At 44.9% G+C, this 25,243-nt stretch overlaps 1 protein-coding gene across 1 annotated transcript in view; it reads left to right on the top strand.

The window, feature by feature from the left end:
• The window catches only part of nAChRalpha1 (nicotinic acetylcholine receptor alpha1), a 117,096-nt gene that overhangs the window by 61,775 nt on the left and 30,078 nt on the right, over positions 1–25,243 (top strand). The window contains exons 3-4 of the mRNA XM_031919295.2: positions 4,527–4,571; positions 11,233–11,342. Coding sequence (XP_031775155.1) covers positions 4,527–4,571; positions 11,233–11,342 — 155 coding nt within the window. The remainder of the gene's footprint in view (positions 1–4,526; positions 4,572–11,232; positions 11,343–25,243) is intronic.

Genomic DNA, 25,243 nt, shown 5'->3' with positions numbered 1-25,243 from the left:
GTGGCGCGGCGAGTCCTGAATATGCGGGCGTCGTGGCGTCGCCTTGCGAAAAGGCTGAAAGGAGGAAGGAAAGGAAGAAAAAGGCTTCTTCGCGCCAGCTGGCCAACCCTTTTTTTATCACCAGTCTGGCTCTATCCCCGTTCTTGCTGGCCGAGATGTTCAAAAATCGCTTAGCCCCGGTAGATGGGCGGTCGATAAGGTGAACCACGGGCTGATTTACGATGCGCAACTTCCGCTCCCTTCCGTCCGGAGGAGGAAGATCGGTTTTCGGTTCCTTTGTCGGCTGTCATCTCTCGGCCGACACGTTTCTTGCGTCACCCAACGGATCCTTAATTCGTGCTTTACACTCGTCACGGTTGCTCGACCGAAAATGTTTTCGTTCGAAAAGGAGGATCGCTTACGTTATACACTCCGTTCTTGTGTTCATTATTTCTCCGTTCCATTCTTTCTTAATCCTTCAATTGCGGGTGTGGTTTATAAACGATATGTAAATTTTTGCTAATCATCAAATCAAAACGGCTTATATATCTGAAATAACATACTGAAATCTTTTAGAATAGAATATCGCTTCGATAATATAATTTAAAATTAGATTATAAAGTGCACACTTTATAAATCGGTCGGTATGCTTTTATTTTTTATCCTATTCTTGTCTTGGTACAAGATAAAAGTTTCATTTCACTTTCAAAGTATATTTTTGTCAATTTTCCTTATAATATGGATAATCCTTATACTTTTTTCCAATTCCTCGAGAAAAAGGCGCGTTGAACAACTTGCATTGTTTACGCTTTATTATACGTTACATTCTTACCTTGTATACTTTTTACAATTTATAAAATAATATAGAATTATCTATAGTATCATGATGTGATTTTCTTAAAATACTCTTTTTTTCTCGTTTTTTTTTTTCGCGTTTAAAACGATCAGTTGTGCTCGTGCTTTTCTTATTTTATCCATTAGTTTTCTCCTAATTTCCAGACAACGAAAGAGGACCGTCCTTCGTGATGGCGCTTCTCCCTCCCCCTCCTCCTTTTTTATATCCTCGTGTAAGCAAGAGGAAATCGTGGAATGAAGCGGAGTTGCTCGAATTCGAATACTTTCAACAGTCGGATCGCGTCGCTTCGTTGCTCTGGCGCCAGATTTTAAAGAATCTCCGTTCCCTCGTTTGTGTATCGACGAGGATCGCTTAAACGAAATTCCGAGAGGGATTTTCGCGAGCAATTTGAAAAGCGGCGATGAAATTCCTCGCGACAAATGTTTGAGCGCCTACCTTTCCCGTATCGAGCACCTCCTCTTTCCCTCTATTCCTTAGATCCGTATCACGATTCTCGAGATACACCGACGTTACCTTAGGAATTCTCATACTTCGTTCTCGCCCGCTAGAAAGCGACGACCATTTAACACCCTCTCCTCCTCGAAGGCTTCGATTTGTCAAAGGGCTCGAATGTAAATAAATCGCACGTCCAATTCCTCGCCTCCCTGTTTCCATTCAATATCGTAGTCGATCTGTCGCGTGTCTCGCTTTATTACACGCGTTTATAAAATCCTTCTCCTCGATCGGATGTTTCTCGAATCGAAAGAAAAAAAAAAAAAGAAGAAGAAGCAAGTGGTGTAGCACCACGCCCCTTTTGAATATTTCCTTCCTGGACCTGACCAAGCCTTCGTCGGCCTTCTCTCCACCGTATACAGGAATACATTATGCACGGCCCCGGTGCAGAATTCTCCCGGTGTACGAAATTTCGCGCGAGCTTCACCATTTCCCACGGTCTCTCCTCTCCTACTCGAGGAACCGCGCGAAAAGAAAGCGATGGAACACGATGTTCTCCCCTCTCCCTCTCCTTTCTTCCCTCAAAATTTCTCCGAGGTGTCGTTAAACGTGCGACGAATTCCCAGGGCATGCGACGCGTCGCGTAAACTGGTAAACGGATAGCGATCGAGATCGAGAGGTGGGGGGCTGTGGATGAGGGTTGGAGAGCGAGAGAACGCGGTTAAGAGGGGCCCTCGAGGGCGGATAAGACGGGGCTGGGACGAGGAAAGTGAAACTTGAAATTACACGCGACAGTGGAAGAAAGAGGAAGGGAGGAGGAGGAGGAGGAGGAGGGAGAAGATACGGTGTAACGGGCGGAAAATGGATGGCCCGTGGAAAACTGGTGATGGTGGAAAACACGTTGCTCTCTCCACCCACCCGTTCTTTCGGGGGGAGAGGAACGCAGAAGATGCCTCTGTTTTCTTTCGGCATCCAATTTCCATGACATTATATTATGGACCGCTTACATCGAGGCGGTGTGTTTTCGCTTCGATTAAGATAAGTCGATCCAATCGACGTATGCGTTCGTTTACGCGTAGAAAAGGCAGAGATGATCCAGCTCGAGGTAGAGCGATAGTTGGATAAATGAAAGGCAATAAATAGATAGATTTGTTATTGGGAGATCAGGATTGATCCAACGTTGAAAAAGTAAGTCGATTAAACATTTCGAATAATGTTGCTTTTAACGAATTATTCGTTAAAATGTTCGAATAACGTTCGTACTCGGATCGTTTGGTGATTACGATTATTCGCATCGACTATTGTTTTAAATTTTAACTGCATCGAGCTGCGTTATTTCAAGAAAGTGTTGTAACGCGTGACGTCCCTATCGCGACCAGAAGTGGTCTTTCCCTTCCCTCGTTTTCTCCCTTACCTACCCTCGAGGATATCCAGAGGATACCTGAGAGAAAACACTTTCCGCGCCTTTGGACAAATTGTGCGCCCATATTTTATTCGGAGACAAAAGGTCGGCATCCAGGTAAACCGCCAACGCTCGTCCCCCGGTGAAAATATTCAAGTCTCATATTTCCCCGTTATATATAAAACGCAAATTTTCTTAACGTTTTAAATAGCGCGCGAGATAAACCCGGCTGCACTGAGAATTCGTTTAACGTGGCGGCATAATTGCAACGCGTAGACAATACTACCTCGGCGACAACCGATTTCCCAGTTTTAATTCCAGATTAAACGTAACGTTTACGGAATATATGGAAAAAAAAAAAAAAAATTACATACAAACGAGAATCCAAACGTGTTATTTATCTGCCAACTTTGAAAATTAGACCGAAGGGGGTGGGAAAGGAGGAGGAGGAAAGAAGAGGAGAGAAGAAAATCGATTAATTTATTTTAGCGAGGGAAAGATTTGGGCGAATAATTTTTCCACCGGCCAAATTCTTGCAACGTTACAATGGATCTTGGGGGACAAAAGCATTCGAATCACCGCGTGTAATTGCGGCAGGCGTTGGCACCGGAAGCCTCTTCTAATCCACGCGACAGTGTGTCCCCGTTGGAGCCATAATTCTCGCCCTCTTTGTGATACCCACGCTCGTAGGTTTTGTGTCGCGCGACACGGCTTATCTTCCTTCACCTCCCCCTCCTTGTTTCCCCCGCTGCAGTTTTTCCTTCGAGAAACATCGAGGAAAAGAAGGTGTGCGGTGGAAAATCCTCGCGACGGATAAATCCTCGGGGAGAAAGGAGGGTCGAACGAGGTTGAGGAGGGAACGTTTGTCGAAAAACAGGAATCTAATTGCCAGATCAAAGGATTTACAAAGGCGCATTCTTAACGACGCTCCTCTTTCCAAGGATCAGGCGTCGATCTCCCAGGATATCTCCCACCTTTCGTCTTGCCGATCCGAACTAAATACCCTTTCTCCCCCGATATTTTGACGTAATAATATCGAGGATTTGAGTAGATGATTCTCTGGAAAATTTTGCGATAAAGCGATGATAGAGAAAGATAGTCTTTACGCATAAATTCTGATAATTGAGTTGCATTTTCTCCTGTCTTCGATTATGAACAAATTATTCGTGATTCTCGCTCTGTTTGTTTCGTTATTAATTTAATCGATCCATAATGCTTGGATTCGATCGGATCGGAACCAACGAGTAAAACATTTTGATTTTCATTCCATAACGGATACGATGATAGTCGAGTGGAGCAATTTGTCGAACGATGGTATATCTAACGAGTTTAACACACAGAGTTTGCTCATCTTCCATAACCTCGAGTTACGTTAACACGTGCTTCCTGGTATAATCGTGTTAATCGTAGTAGTAGCTCGATTAAAGATCGAAGGGGTGGAGACGATGAAATTGGATTATCGGGGCGGGGAGGGGGGAGGGAGGAGGGAGAGGGGCGAAATAAAATCGATCTTCGTCAAATACGTTAGAAAGTATAAATCGTTGGAGAGTATGTTTCTCGAACGCGTCGAGAAGGAAGAAGAAGCTCGCTCTCTCTCTCTCTCTCTCTCTCTCTCTCTCTCTCTCTCTCTCTGTTTCTCTCGACGAGCTTCGAGATATCGAAGTTGCGTATACACCGGTAAGTTGATTTGTAGGGTCGCTCGATTGGCTCGAGAGGCTCCTCCTTTTCCCGACTATCGCTTCCCTATCGCTCGAAACTCGATAAAAATCCTTACCCTCCTTCCGGTAATTAGAAACTCTCGAAACTGTAGAGTGCCTTCTGGAAACACGATCTTCACCTTTCTGCTTTCTTTTTCAGAACCTGAAGAACCAGATCATGACGACGAACGTTTGGGTGGAACAAGTGAGTACCACGCTTTACTTTACATCATATATATTATAGCCGAAACTTTTCCTTCGATTCGGAAAAATACCGAAAAAATTATGCGCTCGTCGATCCGCAAATCAAACTTTTACGATTCCACGGAAAATTCTTCTACTTCAAAATTCTTCCTTCGTCACGATTAAGCTCTCTCGCTATATATAAGCACGGTGCTCGAGAAAGACGGTCGTGTTCACGCGACCCGAGTTGCTTTGATGTTTATTGAAAAAAAAAAAAAAAGAATTGACGATAAAAACGAAATATCGATGCTACGTTTCCTAGAGAAATATAATATTCCAATCCAATCGTTATATCGTACGATACGCGGCATCTTGTGCAGAGCAACTATAGCGAAAGGGTTAAAACTCGTTAAATTAACCGCGCGAAGGGAACGGAGAAGAAGGAAAAACAATCTCGTTCGACGGTTGAACGCCGGTATTCGAGCAAAAATAAACACGCGATAATTTCGTGCAAAATAAACATACGACCGTCCCGACTTGACGAGCCGTAACGCGTCGTCCTCAGACGCTCGATAACCGAAGAAGAGAAGAGTTCGCGGTGCGAATCGAAAATCCGTGCTCCAGCAACTGAGAACCATCGATTGAGAAAGAAAGAGAGAAAGAGAGAGAGAGAGAGAGAGGAGAGGATGGAATTCGCAAGGACGGACTGCCTGTCTGGTCCGTGTCCCGTCTGTTCCCGTCCGATTTGGAATTTCAAAGCGGACGAATTTCATTCCGCTTCTGTTCGAGATCGAAATTCAAATCGAAAAGACAGTCGATTCTTATTGACATAACACTTCTCGCGAGGTATTATCCGGATACTTTTATCCCCTTCTCTCCGCTCCCTTCATTCGTTTCCGTTCGAGAATCTTCGAGGCATTCGAGAATTGGACGCAATTTTTTTGACGATCGTCTAAGAAGAATCAAGTTGTACGAAGAGATAAATCGAACTTTATTTCCCAACGTAGACATTTCTTCTAACGCCATTTTTCTCAAGCAAGATTGTAACAGTGATTAAAATTCGCCTCGAATGGAATGGCGGCGAAACGGATTTCGACACTTGTGGAAGGTGCTCAGGGGGGATTCTTCTTTTCTTCGTCTCCTGCAGAATTGGTAAAGATTGAGCAACTGGCTGGCAGCCTGTTGGTTTTTCATCGGTATTCTTCCCTCTTGGCTTGGCCACCGACTCGTTTGTCCGCGTCAATGGATCTCGCGCCCCTTTTTCTCGCATTTCGGTTTAGCAGGTGGGTGGGGGAGAAGGGAAGCGCGCCGCGTCAGCCAAGGATCGTCTGCCAACCGAAGTGGCTGCCCCTTTATCAGTCGCCGGGAATTGTTTGCCATTGTTGGAGACGGCAAAGGAAGTGGAAGCCCTGCCTTCTTGGCTTCTTTCGCGAGTTCACCGACGCTTGTGAAGTAAACACCCGTAAATACCTACGAATCTCGCGATGATTCACAAGTCTCTTCTATTAGGTTTCTGCCTACGTGTGTGTTGCGTGCGCTTGATCGATCTTTCGATCCAATTATTCCATTCCGAATCGGATGTGTATTCGTGAAATGAAATAAACAGATAGATGGATAAAGCAACGAGGGGATCGAGGAGAGAGATTAATATACGATTCTTCTCTGAAAATCGAATACCCTCTGCCAAACTTGGCGGCTCGATTTTATCAAGGCTGTGAATCTCGATCTCGAAAGAATCCTGATTTATTCGTTGTCGGGAAAAAAGAGAAGAGCCGCTGTATCGCGAGAATTGGCTCGATGATACTCACAGATAGGAATACAATTTCACCGAGTCTCTTCTCTTCGTCTTTCGTGGCTTCGAGAGGAAGGAGAGGAAGGAGAGTTTATCTTTCCGAAGGAACGAAGAAAGAAGAGAGGTTGCAAGATTCGATGGTTGTTCTCGATAACCGGGAATCTTTTGGAATAACGGGAGGAAGATTATTATTTTTCTTTTTTTCTTTTTAATTCGACGGGAAAACTCGTTCCACGTTCTTTTGCCGTTTGCTCGCCACGATAAAGCCACGAGCACGAATTTAATAGAGCTCGGTGGCTCGGCCAATCGAGTTTCCCCCGGCTGTTTGCCGGAGTAACGGTTGTTTGATAATTGGAATACAAGAAGAAACAGCTTTTACCAAAATTGCATCGAGCAACCGCCGTTCACGCGCCGTTGAAAGTTCGTCGAGACGAGACGATACCGATTGCCGAGGCGATAAAAACTGACTCGGGTATCGCTCGACATCTCGGCCGTATTGCTCCGTTTATTTTATCTACTCGATCGTGGCGTTTCACTTTTACTTGCCGTTCGATCAAACTCCAAGTGGTTGTTGCGAGAAATCGACCCTGAAAAGAAGCCAACGACACGGCTGTTACGGATGCTTAAGCACGGAATAATCATCGACTCGTGGGGAGGGAAAACGGCCGAATCTCGGTGAAAATCGGCGGCATTTATTCCAGAATGGCGGCATTGTTGGATAGGAGCTGGCGTATCTCGCGCTTCCAACTGCTTTCACCGCCTCGTCTCGGTTTGTATCTCGACGATTCTGACCCTGCCACTCGCTCGATTACAACTCCTCCCTTCACCCTGCTCCCCAACCTTGTCTCGCTTTTTTATCAAAGTGTCTCCTGTTTTTCCTTCTCTCGGAGATGATACTTTCTTTTTTTTTTTTTTTTTTTCCCTCCCCTTCTTTATCCCACAGAATTCAGCGCGAAGAAGGATGGATCATCGATCGAAATCGAATCCTTCTCGCCGCGATTTAAACGCGATACGCGATCGAGATTTAATGCTCGGCATTATCGATGCAGAAATTCCATTTCTTTTCCATTTGCGGGAACCGGTTAATCGAAGCGCAGGGAGAGAGAGAGGGAAAGAGAGAGAGAGCGGGTCCCGATTCGTGCAATTTGATCGGTAAAAGGATATTTAAAGGCAATTTCGGATAGTCTCGTTTCCTTCCCGCGAGAAGAATTTATCCCGCCACGAGAATTAATGCCACTCTCGCTGGCAATCCTCCAATCCTTCTCAACGAAAACACCACCTCCTGGATTTCTCCTCCAAACCAAACTTGGAACCTTAGATCGTTAATCCGATCGTTTACTGTAATATCGAAAAAATTCGAAAAAAAAAAAAAAAAAAAGAATACATACTCGGAACCGTTGCAGAGTCTATATATCGAGTTGGATTGTTTTATCAAGCAATTTTTACATATTTCGAATTCTCGTTCGATCGCGTATTTTCGAATTATTATCATTGGAAGCGTCGCGAATTGATTCTTCGAAATTTGAACGAGTGTGGAATCTCTGCGAGTCGGATAAGAGTTTCGGGAGTAAGACGTCATAAACGAGAAACGAGGAAAAATTTCGGTACTGGAATCCTCGATAAAGATACACGAATTTAATTAGTCGCAACGTAAAATGCAACGAAACAACTGGAACAGTGTTTTGTCGTATCATGACACGATCTTCTTCTCGAACGTGAATATTCGAATGGAAGAGATAGAATATCGATGAAGAGTCAGGTTCGTCTTCGATCGAATCCCGTTTAAAGATTGTTTATTTTTCTCGCTATTTTTAAACACAGTGGGGACACGGTGAACCGTGATTAACCCTTCTATCGATCTTCTCTTTACCCTCTTCTTCCTTTCGAAATTAATTATTCCTACGATATTATCATACGATATTTATTCGAATCCACGGATCAAATTTTCATCGAATCGCAAATAAGATTAATGACGTTGCTGTAAGAACTCGTGGAACGGAATAGAAGAATCTATATTTACCATTACTTTACACCAGAAATAAAAATTAGAAATAAAAATATCCAAAGCGAATGGAAAATTACAACTTACAACGTGGATGGATAAAACTGAAATATCCCTCCTTCATGTGCCTCGTCTATTCTTCGTCTGTACGAAGCTTATCCTTAAAGCAAGGAAATTTCGAATTCCATTACTTAAACTGGGGCCATGCATAAAAAACGCTTGGCCAATCTTGCTCCCACCGGTGAAGGGTAAGAATGGAATAAAATACGGGATCTCGATAGAGCGATATTCCAGCCCGATAGCGGAAGATTAACAAGTCTTATTTGTCGAGCAGTTTCGAAAGCGATATCCAAACCAGTTTGCCCTCCAGGCAACGACGACCGATCGTCGTCGAATTGGCGTCGTTTTTTCCCCCTTTTTCTTCTCTCTCTCTCTCTCTCTCTCTCTCTCTCGAAACGCGCGGTCGCGACTTTACGACCTCGTACAGCCCTCCTCGGTGTATCGGCGGCCCGCTCCTCCTCTCGTAATTTATCGTCGACTCGGAGGAGGGAAGGGAATAGAAAACTTTTACGGGCCTTTGCAACCAACGATCGCGCATTTTTATTAATCCACTTCCCAAATCGGGATTCGAAAACTCGGGGAGGGAATCTTGAAAACTCGCGAATCGAACAAAAAAGAAACTCGATCGGTCGTTTTATTTTCTTTTTTGTTTTTTTTTTTTTTTTTGGAATTAAAGAGGAAGCGTGGTGAGTTATCGATCGTTTAGGGGAATTTCGATCGTTTAATTTAACACGGATTCGAGGCGGTCAAAGTGTTAATTGGTTCGGCACAATTGAATCGCCACGCACGGTGTAATGGAGGGAATACATCGAGGCCAATGAGGATCCTTTATGCGATCGTGCTCGCCCCGTTCGACAATGCAACGATTCTTCTCAAAATTCTCGAAACGGATAAAGCAACAGTGATCGATTTGTGAACGGAATGTTTTTTATTCGACGAATAAAACTCGGCCGAAATAATTCACGTCCGTGAAAATTGATATCGTCCTCTACTTCGTTCCGCACTTGTGTGTGTGTGTGTGTGTGTGTGCTGCGTCTACCTTTCACGAGGTACCTCTTCTCCTCCCCTGATCCGCTCTCGAGATTTAAACCGATTTCATTTTCCGAATTTTGCGAACTTTCTAAGAAAGGGTAACGAGACGTAATAGAATTCGAATGGAACGAAAGGAATCGATTGATTCGTCGCGAATGAACAATGACGGTCGCATCTTTTTTTTCCCCGGTTCGTTAGCCGAGGGAAAAATATATCGAGGCGAGTCATTGAAACGCGATTTTATTAAAAATCGGCGACAAATGTCACGCCCGTCAAAGGATTTTAATTCGTTGCCGCGATTATTCACGATCATCGGATTCATCGACGAATTCGACCATGCTTCCCTCCTCCTCCTCCTCTTTCTCCGCCGATCGATATCATTTCGGTTCAACGCTCAAATATAACCGGAGCGTTTTATTTTATTTCTTATTTTTTTTTTTTTTTTCAATATTGTTTTTACAAGCGGCGAGAAGGAAGAACGGCTGGAAATCATTGTCGGTCATTGTTGGTATTCGGAGATTCCACCCTTCCTGGAAGGGGGACGCGGCGTTAGCCGAACCGTAACCGGAAATACCTCGAGGCAAGTTCGGAAAATGGAAAAATAACGGACTTGGGCAGCAACCCTGTAAATTCTTTACAATCCCTACAATCTCGATTTTCATCCATTCTCGATCGTGCAAACGTGCATTCGGCCGCAAGTTGGCCGGAGGAAGGAAATTGTTCTTTTATTCCGCGATAATTCGCTTCTCGGCGAGTTGGATCGGTTGGGGGGAGAGGGAATCAAGGCCGGAAGCGACGAATAGAAAAGAACGTCTTACCGGTCGGGGGATAAAGGAGAACTCACGGTATCTCCGCAATTGCACGAGACTCGTGGGGCTCGAAATAAAGAAAACGGAAGGAAGAAAAGGGTCCAGTAATTACTTTTCCATCCTCTTAATCGGTCCGCCCCACGGTCTCGCCCGAGATCGAGATTTCGAGATGAATGCCTCCTCCGTCCTTCTGGATCCTTCTTCTTCTTCTTCTTCTTCTTCTTCTTCTTCTCCTCGAATCCGTCCTTTCTTCGATTTCGAGAGTTTCCGGAGAGTTTTGGTATAATTCTTTTTTTTAATCTTGGAAAACGGAAAGAAAGAAGGAGAAGAGATTTTCAAAGTAGTTTTGGGAGAGATTCGATCGGAGGAGAAACTTGTTATCGTTCGAAGTGGGAATAATAATTCGATTCGAAGAAAGAAAAGAAGGATAATCGCGATCGAAGCGAGTTTGCCGACGATGTTGCTATTTTCGTTAGAGTAGCAAGTTGGCCACGTTCGCAAGGAGTTATTAGTTCGACCGGACGTCGAAGGCTAATCTAATCGGGATTTATCCAAAGTTTCGTAGTTATTGCCGTGGTGTATTTCGAAACTCGCGCGCTTTGCTTTGTTCCTTCCTTCCTTCCTTCCTTCCTTCTTTCCTTCCCTTAAATTACCGTACGGATCGTAACGAGATTATAAATCCGTATAAATGCGGAGAAATCGGACACAATGATTCATCTACTCGATTAAATTCACCTACTCGTGCCACTTGTAGTTGCTCGAGAATCGATCGATCGTTTACTTGTTACTTTACTTGCTACTTGTTAAGATGGAAGTTGTACGAGCCGCCTCGTCACCTCGTGAAATAACCCGTTTTAAAGCACGGGGAGGCGATTATCACGATCACGTGGTTAGAAAAGATGCTCGGCTCATTTTCTCCACCCCATTCCCCCCCATCGGCGAACGAAAATAAACGGGGCTTATTTTTTGCTTTGTTTTCTGCTTGCAGGAGTGGAACGATTACAAGCTGAAGTGGAACCCGGATGATTATGGCGGTGTCGACACCCTCCACGTGCCGTCGGAGCATATATGGTTGCCGGACATTGTTCTTTACAACAAGTAAGCCGCTCGATCTAATTATCGGTCACGCGACTTTTTCTTTTTCTCCTTTTTTTTTTTTTTTCACGGAAATTTAATCGGCCGTTGCCGCGTTGGATTAAAAAAAAAAAGAAAAAAAGAAGAAGAAACCTTAAAACGAAAGATGAAATTTCGATATCTTTTCTCTCTTTTTTTTTTTTTTTTTTTGTTTCGAAGACGAAACAATCGAACGACGAGATTAAGAACGTAAATGACACGCTGACGAGATTAAAAAAGGAAATATAATTACGGTCGAGGATGGAGCAATTTTGCCGGGAGACGTGTTGCGCGATTCGGGCGCAATTTGTTCGTTGGACCGATTTTATTTTTATAACCGGAACGGTCGAGTTAAACAGCTGGTGGAAACGTTGGCGGATATTACACGGAGTACCACCGGTTCGATCTCGTGTGTGTATATATATCGTATCGAGTGACGGTTAAACGCGATGAACGAAGTTTAGAAATCGAAAAAGTTTCTCGAACGATTTCTTTCCACATATATTTATCTTATTATTTATTTAATCGAAGTATCGATCGAAAAATTCCCTTCGAGAAACATTAAATTTTCGAATATTAAAAATCCCTCGATTAACGGAAGACAGAGGCAAAGTGAAATTTTAGATTTTCGCCAAAAATTACATGCGCACGAATGGGAGGAAAGGAGGGGAAATAAAAGGGGTGAATTATCGTCGGGAGGAAGGGATATTCGAGAGAGAGTCCGGGATATTTCATCCGTTCTTTCGCGTTAATCTAGACCTACGTTGATCCCCTTTCTCCCATTCTTTTTCCGCCGGTGTATCGGGGGCACCAGTCACGCCGCCTCCTTCCTCGTCGTCCGTCACCTCGGTCCGGCCATACTTCATAGGATTTTAGCGGCAAGTGCGGGGCCACGGTATCATCTCGTAAACCGCCGTGGAATATTCCGCGCTGCTACGTGACGTTTTCACACAGAGAAAGAGAGAAGAGAGAGAGAGAGAGATCTGGTAAGGCCATTTTGAAAATCCACGCCTGGAACGGGACACGCGTGTCCTAGCTAACGCTGAGAAATAGGATGTACTTCGCCCCGAGGACGACACTTTTACGAGTCGAAGTGGAGTGGAGTCGGGACGACGCCATTCTTGTACGCCTCTCGACCGACTTCGTACACGTTTATCTTATTTATGCTATACGGAGGACCGAAAAATCGTGGGTATCTTCGTTGGTATATTTCGGATCGAAACGAGTTATTTAACGTTTTCCAATCGCGAGGGAATCGGGCTTGGAACGAAACGTTGGTTTGAAACGTCGAGAAAGTTAATTGGCCCCTCTCACGAGTTCGCTCTCGAATCATCATTTCGCCCACCGTTTTTCTCTCGTTCGCTCGATCGAAAGTAACTCTCGGAAAGTTTTCACGGCACGGTACGGGGGAGACACTTGTGAAACTTGAGGAGGCAAATTGCGGGCACTGAAAAATTTTCGCCCTTTCGTTCTCCTCCTCTTTCCAAGGGAAAGAGGGAGAAAGAGAGAGCAACGCGTTCGAAGCGAGCGTTTTCTCCCCTCCCTCCCTTCTTTGACGAGGGAGCGCCCGATCAAACTTAGTCCTCCCGTCCCTCCCTGTTTGCGACGAGTGCGTCTCATTGTCGCTTCGAAACGTGACAGGCGTTCGGAGACGGCGAACGCTTTCGACGAATCCCGTCGAGTTTTATTTTTCAATTACGCACCGGAGTGGATCCGACACGGCCACGCGCGTGATAAATCATAAAGAACGGCAACGGTGTTCTCCAAGTCGAAACTCTCGACATACATTACGCCCGTTTCAATTACTCGTAGCGTAGAGGAGGAGAAGGAGGAGGAGGGAGGGAGGGGGATGAATCGATTGTCCTGGCGGCGCTTCGAAAGGCTCAAAGTATCGGTGGCTTTGTGCGCCCCGACAGCATGCAAATGCAACCGCCCCCACCTCCCCTCCCAAGAGGAGGGGGAGGGAAGGAGAGGGAAGGGGGACAGAGAAGAGAAGTAATTTGTATGGAATATTCGAATCTGATTAATAATTCACCGAGGTTCCTGGAACTTTGCCCGGAGGAGGAGGGGAGGAGGAGGAGGAGGTTGCGTTTGAAACGGAAAGGGGAAGGGGAACGGTCGAGTCGCAGTCGTCAGTCTCTTCACCCTTCTGAAGGGCTCGAAAAGGGGCTCATCCTTGGCTGATTTCAGGATATCGATATCGTATAATCGCTGCATTGTCGAAGGATGAATTTTGATGGACGTTCGCCCCTATTTCAACCCCAACCCCCCGAAGACCCGGTGACCGTGTTCCTTTGACGCGATCCTCCGCGAATCGAATTTTAACCCTGTGTGTCGAGTGAGGGCGACTCGAGGCTGTTTAATAACCTGGTCACGGCTTTATCCTTTATCGACGACGGAGGGGGCAGAGAGAGCGAATTATTTATCAACGCGGAGGAGGGAAGAATACGAAAATTTTCGAAAACGAGACAATTCGTTCGATATCGTTGGAATTCGTTGTCGAATTCGTTGATTGATCGATGTCTATTCTCCGGTTGAGAAGAAGGACGCGTACGTGGACCTTGTATCGAATCGAAATCAAGTTGCCCTCTTCTCCTTCTCGACTCCTCCGCGTCGACAAAAGTTTCACGATCCCCCTCGATGATGATATCGATTTTAACTCTCTCCCCCTCTCTCGTTATTACACCGTTTACCCTTTGACTGGAAGGACGCCTCCTCGAAAGAGAATAAGAAAATGATTTTCATCGAGAGAGAGAGAGAAAGAGAGAGAGAGTCGAGTAAAATTAAAAAGCTCGGCTCGAAAAGAGTTGAATTTGAACTTTATTATACCCTCGCCCTCGAAATTATTAATTTCTCTCGTAACATTTTCCACCCCCTTGTCCAAACATTTTCGCGATCGCGTCGTCGGATGGATGGATGGGATACGTCGCAGGGGCGTTAGTGCATCGCGTCGTCGACGTGCATCATCCCCTTTATTCATCGTCGAACGGGAGAAGTGCACTCGACGAGATGGATACGATCGAGTGGCGAGGCGACGAGGACGAAACAAATTCGATCTCGAGGAATCGAGCGGATGGATTGATCTACGACGAGGAATAGAAGACTCGCGCGGATCATGGCGGAGCATTACCTCTTTTCCATCGGTGGGAACAAATCGTGAGAGGGGAATCGTGTCGGTTTTTTTTTTTTTACGAATAATTTCGAAGAATTCCACAACTGATAGCTAATAATTTTCGACTATTGGTAAGAAAGTAAGTATAAGCAGGAGAGATAGATAGATTTCTTCTGCGTTTGACAAGACAAAATTTCCACGATTCTTTTTCTTTTCTTGGTTACGAGGATAAGCCTCTTAATTCTTGCAAACCCCTCCCGGATCCCAGGAACCAAGCAAACTTGATACGTGAATTTTTAATTCCCCCTGGCTGAACCTACGTATACCTTCCCCTTAATATTTTACAACCCTGCATCCGCTTATGAAAGCAATTTCTATGTATACATGTAAATTAAGCGACACTCGATGGAAACGTTTATTAAACCGAAAAGAGGGGAGGAGAGGAGGAAGGTTTTGTTATAAAAAGAAAGTTTGCGTCTCGAGTTTCGGGCGGGGGTGAGGTTATTTCGGGGGGGAGGGGATTAAGGAAAGAGTCGTCGAAGGGAGTGGTGGCGAAGTTTTCCACGGGGAAAATCGATAAGTCGGGGCGAGGAAGTCGAATGGATCGGATCGAAATCGTCGTTAAGATTGAATTTAATTAAGAAACGATCCTCGCTAAAATGAATGATGGAAACGAATCGATACGTTCGATATTAACACCGCGATAAATCTGAATTGAATTGAAACGAATAATCGCACGATTATTCCATTATTCGACAATTACAAGATCTTCGGATCGAACGGATCACCCTTTCCTTCGCCCCGTTATTTTATTTTCTCAACAACTCTGTTTGCACGCCTTGTGCCCGACTTGCGACCGCGACGATGAAATTTAATTCTCAAGTGAAATCGCTAAGCAAGATGGAAATTTTCGAAAACGATGGAAACAGAGATTGCCAACGTGTCCAACGAGGAAGATAAAAAACGATTTGGGATGAAATTTTGGAAATGTTACGAAAAAGAAACGGAGGGGTGGAATATTCAAATTTCGGATATTAAATCTCGACGTTGGTCATAAATCTCGGTGGGAATTATCGGTTTCTTCTTTCGAGCACGTCCACCGGATTTCCCGGTGATATAAATATTCACGTTCCGTCCTTTTAATTGAAGTTGACACGCGAGAAAGTTACGGATTTATTAGGAGATTGGCGGAAGGTGCAAGCGTGGCAGCCTTTATACCACGAGCGCGTTATTCGCGTAGGCAAGAAGTAAGAAATTCAGTTTCATTTATCAAATTTCATTTCTCTGTGTGTGGCGTTTAAATAGAATATTCGTTGGAAGGGTTGATAAAGGCAACGGGGCTATTCGCCGGAGCGGAGAACAATAATGGTAACGATATTCGCGGTTAATCGAGAACCGACGTGTTTAATCGAAACTTGGATACGTTTATATATATATATATGTGTGTACGTTACATATATACGTACCCAGTTAGTGTTGCTAGTAGCTGGAAAATGAAAATGAAAAGGAACGTATCCTCCGACCGCGATTCCATAATCCGTGGTAATGATATTCAATCGTAGATTGTTTGCGGCCAGTTGCCAACCAGTTTGATGGCCAAGTATTAAAATTAAAACAGATTTCTCGTTTTTCTTCTTTTTTTTTTTCCTTTTCGCTTCGCCATTTTCGCCACTCTAAAAATTTAACCCGGCAATATTCGCGTAATAAAAAAAAAAAAAAAAAAAAAAAAAAAAGAAAAGAAAATACGAGACGAGCGAATCGAAAGATTTCATCTCAAATAAAAAACGATGATCGTTCGATCCCTCCTCGAGGATTTCCGTGATGAATATTTATGAACCCAGAATCGTTGTCCGCTTCGTTAATTGCGCATTATTAGGATCGTGTGTGGAAAGGGACAGCGAGTCGAAACTAGTTTCACGGAGAGGTGGAGGGGTGGTAGGAGGTAGAGTGATGTATCGGGGGAAAAGTTGAAATTACATGGAAACTATTTCCCCGGCGGGGTCTATCTCCTCTTTCTCTCCCCGTGTATCGGAGGAAAAACGATTTTCGTTGAAAGTGATCCGACGGAGGGGCGCAAAAAAAAAAAAAAAAAAAAAAATGTGGAGATCGGCGGCCTCGTGTATTGGCTCGAAACAGATAGGACAGGATCCAATAAACTCGTGGAAGCGTCGGGGCGCAATCAAGGATGCAAATGGCCGCATGAAGAAAGCCGCATACGAAAGGAGGGCAAACTGTTCTTTCCGTATCCGCGCGTATCATCCTTTCTCGCCGTGCCACGTGCGCTTGAACCGATTTTCGATCTTTCTTCTCTGGAGATGAGAAGAGAGGAGTAATCAACGAGATTAGCCAGAGGGTGTGGTTCTTGCGCAGGATGGACGAGCACGTTTTTTGATTAATCGTTCGTCCGTAAGAAGTCTGGAAAGGATTTTAAACCGATCGATAAGGATGGAATCGATAATTTCTACACTTACCGCTTCTTCTTCGATTCGATGCAGCGACAAAGCGACGGGGAGAAATCGAGTTACGAAGGAAGGAAGGAAGGAAGGAAGGAAAAATTGGCACAAAGGGAATAGGTAACGATACCGTTGCCACTCGTTGCAATCAACAGGGGTAAATAGGGAAGCGGGCAAAAGGGTTGGGTACAATGACCCGCAGGACGCGTACGTGCGGGCTGCCAGCGCGAAATGCAAAGTTAAAATATGCAGGGAACGTACGTGAGCCGGAATCTCGTTACTCCATTATCGCCGGATTACTGCGCCTCCAGCTCGTCCCAGACGCGCGGTAATCCGGTCGCGGCTCGCGCCACGGCAACGCGTGTTAACGAAGTAACACGGCCTCAAAGTAACCGCGCATCTGGACCCTCTACAACTCTCTCTCTCTCTCTCTCTCGCCTCCTCCATATTCCGCCAATTCCCCCTGCCCCGCTTGCCACGCGTTTAACCTTTAAAACCTCGTTCCTACGCGCTATCTCCGACTCAGTTGCCCGGTCAGAGTTTCAATTAACTCTGAGCCCACTGTCAGCCTTCCAATAAGTTTCCGTGTTGCGTTAAGATCGTATAAATTATTCTTGGGAAACGATAAAAATAGAAGATCGATGTTTCGAGGCTTAAGGGAAAGTCTAGGGAAGAATGGAATTATTCTTTACCTTCTTTCTTCTTTTTTTATCGGAGCGCAACATTGTTTGATCGTACAACAACAGAACCTCGCTCATCGTTCCAATCCTCGTCCATCCCATTTTGCCAATTTAAGGTTAGGAAGTGAGAATTGGATCGAATACGATGTGTCCTTATTAAATTTTTAATTCCTTCCTACATAACAACGTAACGATGGAATAACGTTAAAGATTAGATTCACTTTAATTCATTATTCTCGATCCTCGTTTTTATCGCGCTTCTATTGGTGTATATACGCACGACACACATCTGACGCGTCATCTGATGATATAAATCCGTTGTAAAAGGGAAAGGCTTGTCACCTTTCCGCCGAGTGGTTTCGTCGGGTCGCCAGGGGCGCGATAACGATATCGATAAACAGCGAAACAACACGCTCGAGCTCGTAATGTCGCGGCGGAGGTGTTGACGCGGAATTACATCTTCTCCCTCTTCTCCTTCCTCCTCCTTGGAATTTACCGGGCGTCGCCCTATCCGACACGCGACGCAACGTCGAGTTTATGATTCATAGATGGCGCGATGAGTCGAGGCACGCGACTCTCCTTCTCCTTCCCCCCTTCTCCTGGCCTTCCCCACTAAGCAGCGCCCGAGCTTGTCGCGCGTATACACGTTTAACGTAAGGCGAGCGTGTACGAGGCAGGATACGTTCGAATTAAAAGGAAATTGAACTGTTCGAGGGGGGGGGGACGTGTGAAATCTCTGACTCGTAATGCTCGTAAGTCAACGGCTGAAGTTCCGCCCTACCTCTCGAGTTCAAATTAACCGAGGTTACGATTTCATACACGCGATGCACCGATCCATCGTGTGTATTATACTCTCTCTACTCCCCCGCCCCGTTTGTTTCCTCCTCCTTCGTTAACCCGGATTATCACTGTGTTTCGCGTTTAACGGCGAGATTTATCGTCCCCTTTTCCGAATGGTACAAAAATTGAAACGTTTTTCCACGGGAATTTCATCGCGAGCCGGGATCCAATTTATGGGAGAATGAAATTTTTCGTATTAGCCCGGTTAAATACTCGTTGAAATAATTTAGGAAGAACAGGAAATTCTGATTCTCGCTCGAATTGAATAATGGATCAGGATGACGATATTTATCGGACAATCATTGCCCCTTTTTTCGAAATCTTGATCCGTATAAAGAATCGATACACGATATTCGATTATAAATATGGAAATAAATTTCAATTTTCGTTTTATTCGTTATTTTCCTATATTCATTGTTTGTCAACGACGCGTGATATTCGAATTGGGGTTTTTCGTCGAAAAGGGAAGAAAGAAAAGAAAAAAGCAAAACTCGATCCCAATTTTTCTCTCTCTTCGTCAATCCTCGAAAGGATAAAATCCTTTCCATCTCGTTGTACACACCTGTGTAGTACAAGTGTCGCGTGTCGGATAGATTAAAAAAAAAAGAAAAAGAGAAAGAGAGTAATAAGAGCGGGGAAATAAAATCGGTGGCAGCTGACATTCCCAGACGAGACGAGATATCATCGCCTTTCATCTTCGCGCGCCAACATCCCCGAAGACGATCCCTCCCCCCGCTCTCCTCCTCACGCCAGATCATCCCAGACGAGACTCGGGAGGGGAGTAGGGAGAACAATCCTCGAAACAAATCCACCCACCGCATCCAGGTACTCTCCAAAATGGCATTATCCTCTTTGTCGAGATTTCTATGGCGTGGCTCTTGTCGTACCATATACGCTTGCCGCCTATCCCTGTATCATCCCCTCGCGCTTTCGTCACCCTTCCGTGTTCCCGTCGTACCCGACGTCGAGTACTCGCCTCGACATCCAGCTTTGCGTTTATAACGCGGCCTGCCTCTCCTCGCCTCGCCTCTCCTCGCCACGGCTCGGCTCGGTGACCTAAAACGTGCCAAGCGCACGTGGCCCTGTTAGGATTTCGAGCCTGCACCACCCAACAACAACCTTTGCAGGGAAACCGCCCACTCGATGCCGAGCAAACGCGCCTCCCTCCGCGCGCTTTTCCCCGCATAAACACGCGCGTCTCGTCCTCGTTAATTGAAATGTCGGGAGCGGAGGGGGGGGGAGGGTGGTAGCAGCAGCTAGCGTTGATTGCTAATTGGCGTGTTTCGGTTTCTAAGTGGCGGGGATGTGACGGTTGTATCGAAGGAACGAAGTTGGGCCGCGCATAGTAGAAATTACGGAAGGGAGCGAGTTTGATCCCCTTTGAGCAATCTTGATTTCGGGCTCGAATGTCGCTCGATTCGAATGTTTCGCCTCGAAAGCTTGGAAAGCTTGTTCCCTTAAACTTTGTAATATTGCGCGGTTAGAGAAGGAAGGAAGGAAGGAAGGAAGGGAAGAGGAGGAGGAATTGACGCGTTATTCGTGGAAAGGGCGTGGAATTTTGTAAAGTTTGGAAATTTTCCAATTCCCGCCCGTCGTATTTTCTTCGAGCCGAACGAAAGAAGGGAGAAAAAAAAAAAAAAGAAAGAAAAAAAATAGAGCGGAAGCCACGAACCGCTATGGTCACGGATCGCTGACCGTTCTTTCGCGAAATCCACGATAATCTTTTTTACTCGGCTCGGCTGCGGACCAACCCCGATCGCGTGCACCCGGCTCGTTTGTCTTGTTTCGACCAGCTATTCCCCGCTATTCCCAGGTATTTCAACGAAGCCTTCTTACGCTACCCTCATCCTATTAACCTGCTCCAACCTATCACGAACAATTCCAAGAAGGAAGACTTTTAACGGTAAGACTCTAATTTGTAAGACTTGATACGTTTATCGATATCGCTTTCTTTCTTTCTTTCTTTCTTTCTTTTCTTTTCTTTTCTTTCTCTTTCTCCATACATCGATACTTTATTTTATATATATATATAGATTCTTTCAAGTTTTTGATGAGAATGGAGAAAATTTCGGGGAAATTTTTCCGTCGCGTGAAACGGGCGTAGAAAATTATTGTTGTTATTATTGCGACTTGTTGTTCGACAAGTTGGACGGCAAGCATATTTTGGTTATTTTCCATTCGAACGAAATTATGCGAATCGGGGAATATTTCCATAAAACGGGAATAGAAATTTCTCCGAATCGAATATATTTAAATTTTGCGAACCTAGCACCACCCTTTCGTGGAGGAGGGATAGGGCCGTGCCTTGTCGCGCTTGAAACGGATTGTGCGTCAAAATTGAACACGATTATATCCCTTCGATCTGTTAATATTCATACCCACGATATAATTCTCGTCGATCTCACGAGATTCTCTTGTGAGATCTTGCGATCCAAGATTCGAGAGATTTATTTCTTTCGATAATTTCAGGGAAGCAGGGGGGGAACGTACGTGCTCGCTGACATCGTTCATTAGGATTTACGAACGACGCTGTTCCCCACGAAGATGTACGAAGCCGACCGGAAACGTACGTGTTGCGATCGAGGGAACCCCGATCACGATTTCTTACGTATCCTTCTTCCTGCCCACTTTTTAAACGTATTAAAGAGGGATTCCGTGTTTCCCATATCGAATATTAATGTTTATAGTGATTTATGTACCCATCTCCTTTGTTCGCCTTTCCATTAGTCGACTTTATCGACTGGAAGGATTCATCGTTACTCGTGCCTTTCTTTCGTTCTCTTTTCTTTCTCTTTTTTCTTTTTAAAGATAACGGATTGTTTATGAGCAACTCACTCGGTAAATTGTATCATTCTTATTATCCTTCTTAAAAAAATGTCTTTCTTCCTTTTTCTCTTTCATTCTTGCTTCTTTTTTCTTTTTTATTTCTTCCATTTCACTTTTCGAGAATGTTTAAACGCGCTTTGTATAATTTGATCCAGGATCAAATTTAATATACTTTTCCCCCCAACTTTCAATTTTTCCGTGTTAAACGTTCAGTTTTTAATAAACGTAGGAGTATTCCGATATCTGCTTCTCGCAGAAGCGAAGCGAAAGAAGAAGGAAAGGGAGGAAGACGGATCTTAATTAAAACTGAAGTTAAACACTGTTAATAATCTGTTGAAATTAGTAGTACGAGTTACGAGCTGGCAATTAGCGATATACCCCCGTGTAAACGAAAGAAAAATACGCTCCCCCGGATAATCCTTTAATAGGAACGATAACTCTCGACCCTCGTCCTAAGAGAGAGATCGCTATCGACGAAAATTTATGTACGCTTTTTTCGTCGGGAATTCCCTCTTCTCTCGAAGCGGCTTTTCCCCCATTCTTCTTGGGAGGAAAAGACAACGTGGACAAGACGCGAAAAAGGAGAAAAGCGTGGACGTCTCTCCTCGCGCCATCTCCTCGATCCGATTTTAATTGGTCGGAATGGGATCTCTCTTCCGAGGAGGAGAAAAACGGGCCGCGGAATTACGCGTCGTACCACTGAAACTTATATCGATCCGTGCCCATCTCTCGCGGGGCGTTCCAGTAGCGTATCAAGCTTGGCGGCGCGAAATTCAATTCGATTTTCGAAAATTTCACAATCCCTATTTTTCTATCGGAATCTATCGAAAGATGGGCGGTGAACGCGAATCCCTGTTAAATTTGTAGAAAGGAAGGGGGATTTTGAGAAGAATGATTTCTCGAGAGAAGAGGTTTAAAGAAGAGGGTGGAATCTTTTTCTTCGATCCTATAAATAAAAATTCGAAACTTGAATATTTTAATATTTTTTCCAGTTTCCAGTGTTCTCTGTTCGCTTTTGATGATAACTTATTACGCGCGAATACTTTTACACACCGGGGTGCGTCAAAGAGGACGATTAATTTTCGTTCCGCTGGAAGAGACGTCCGAGGAACCACAAAGGGGAACCACCTACGTTTCAGCTTTCGCTTCGCTCGATACAGCGAACCGAATTTCAAGAACGGATGCATCCGCACGGGAGCAAGCATCCAATTTTACTTTTTCTTCGTCCCAACGCGAAACAGCAGTTAGAGACCGTCCTTTCTTATTTCTAATCCTGGGGGAAGGAAGCGTCGAGCTCGGCGGGACGCGGATTAACTCGTGGAATTAGTTTAACGACTCGAAGCAGCCCCGAGTTTCGACCGTCTTCCTTCGAATCTCGCGTCTCCCGGCGAATTCTCTTAGATAATCCACAGAGATAATGGAAACGAGTCGTCGGTGTCTGTGACGCGATTGAAACGCGAGGATAACTCCTTAAATCCGTCCCTCGGAGTTCCTCCCTGTTTTGAACGAGCAGAGATGCAAAGGAAGGGATAAAAAAAATCGTATCGACGGAGGCTGGCTGACAAAAATTGCCCACCAAGGATGATTGAGGACAACGAAGTATCTTTTTCGATGATCACACTTACACTTAGCAATGGAAAATTTAATAGGTTCGATAATTTATACGATTCGAGGCATAATGACGATGAATATGGTTCGCAGAAAAGAAGCGGGTCGATTGAAATAATTGGGAACAAATTATTATCCGAGCATTATTTTAATAACATTAATTAATTATTCAAAGTAACTTTTTATTCGAAACTTTTCTCTCCAACTTTTTCAACGAGTCCAACTTCGCCAAGGAGACGGGAAGAAAGATCGAGACGATCGATCGAGAGGACACCAACCCTTCCTCTTCCGGGTTAATAGTTTCCGTCCCGACTTTCCATCTTCCAAAAGAACGCGCGAGCATCGAGATCGCAAAGCGTCTCGTCCCACTTCCAAGCCTTCGTTAATTACTACTCCAGCCAGTCCAGTCGGAAAGCGAAACGAGTTCCTCCTCCTCCTCCTCCTCCTCCTGGTCGAGGAACAAAGGTCCGGGCTGGATGTAGATTCCAAGCCGGAGACGCGGTGCGTTTAGAACGTCAGCCTTTCGTGGCCGCGGAATTATAATCGACCGGCGGACGCATTGTTCTCGTCTGGGAGGGGAGGGGGAGCCTCGTGGCCGCAGCTCGGGTCGCATCGACTTCCGCTCGGTCTCCGAGCAATTTTGCACGGTTAAGCCTCCCCTCACGAATTAGCCGCTGCTAATTCTCTCCATGTATCGAGCCGTGCTTATGCGAATTAGATAGCTCCCCTCCCTTCGGCGAAACCGATCGAATCCCTCGCTGGATTTATGAAACGAGCTCGTCGTATCGCTCGAAGGGGAGGGTCGAAGATGCGGTTTCACGTGCTAGCTGCGGATATCGTGGTACCTGGCAACTATTTATTGCCAATGATGAAGCGGCGCCTCCGAGGAATTATTACCGCGCTGGTAATTAGTGGTAATGATATCGAAATGGCCTCCTGCGCGCCAGGATAATCGACCATCCCCACCACCAGCCTTGCCGTCTCGGTGGGGAAGGACAATAATCGGTTGACGATTTCGATGATTGCGTCGATTAGAAGGATTCGCGTGGTGAGGAGAAAAGAATGGAAACTGGGGCTTCAACTGGAGGAGACTAGCTTCTCTCAAGTAACCTGATTACGAGAAAAGGGAGGAAAGTTTATCCGATGCTGGAGTTTCGTAGCAAACAAAGCGACGATCGAGGGATCCCTCGTTTAATGCTAAACGCTGCAAATCCGCGTCTTCAAAGCGGATTACAACCGGAATCAAGAGCGCGAAACTATTCGACCGCGCCGATGACGTTTGCCGTTTTTTGGTAATCGAAAGTGGCGCCCCGACTTTCACGTTCCTCTCGTCGCGACGATAATCCGTCGTCTCATCTCCATTTTCGCGATCTCCTAATATTATTCCTCGCAGTCACTTTGTTGCAGCCCCCTCCAATCGTTTCTTCGCTCGCCCGATATTTGCCGTTGGGGAAGAGTGTTGTGAAACGTTATTGACCAAAAGTAAGAAGGAATGTATTTAATAAAGGAAATAAATTGCGTTATATGTGGATCGTGCCAAATATGCCTTTGTTCTAGGGGAAGAAACAGAAAAATACAAGATAGTAAATTCCTTAAATATAATGAATTCGTAATAATATTTTTTATAGACGATGTAGTGATATTCTCCAAGTGTGACTTTCGTTTTTCTTTTACATAAGAATACAGATTGCATGGCCGTATCCAGGTTCAAAAAGGAGAAGAAACAAACGAAACGGCCGAATCAAAATAGCGATCCCGATTCATAAATATACAAGATAGTGAACTCAGTATTTAAACACCGACTAACTAAAATCGTTCATTCTTTCGTAATAATATTTTACTACACTTTTTTGTAGTAATATTCGTTCGTTTCTCTTTTACGTGGAATACGTGGGTCGACGAAATACGATGGATATCAGGCAGGCCGAAACGATAAGATTACCCGGCACGGTAACGACACCAATTTCACACCTATTTCCATAGGTATATTTCGCGTATATTTCATTTACGATAAAAAGCCGCAGCTTTGTTGCACGCGATTCCCAGCCGCGTTCATTCATCCTCGAGGCTATCCGCTCGCACCTGCCGCCTCGCCCATATTAAGATTCAAGAACGCGATTTCCGTGCGATTTTCAATATCGCCGCGAAGCTTTGCACGAAGCTGCAATTCATCGGATCGTCCACGAGAAATTTTTCACGTATCGTGCTTGCATTTGGAGAGAAAGCAATCGAACAAAAAAGAAAGAAAATCGAACAAAAAAGAAAAAAAGAAATGGGATTGAAAAATCGAGTCGGATTACAAATCGACGATTATCGAAGGAAACGAGGAGGGGAAGGTAATCGACGAAAGGGTTAATGTAATGTAAG

Source organism: Apis florea, unplaced genomic scaffold (assembly GCF_048593485.1).
Source record: "Apis florea isolate Af1SG1 unplaced genomic scaffold, ASM4859348v1 contig_1615_pilon, whole genome shotgun sequence".
Classification (NCBI taxonomy): Eukaryota; Metazoa; Arthropoda; class Insecta; order Hymenoptera; family Apidae; genus Apis; species Apis florea.
Note: the sequence above shows the minus strand (reverse complement) of the source record. Positions and strands in the feature narration are given on the sequence as shown.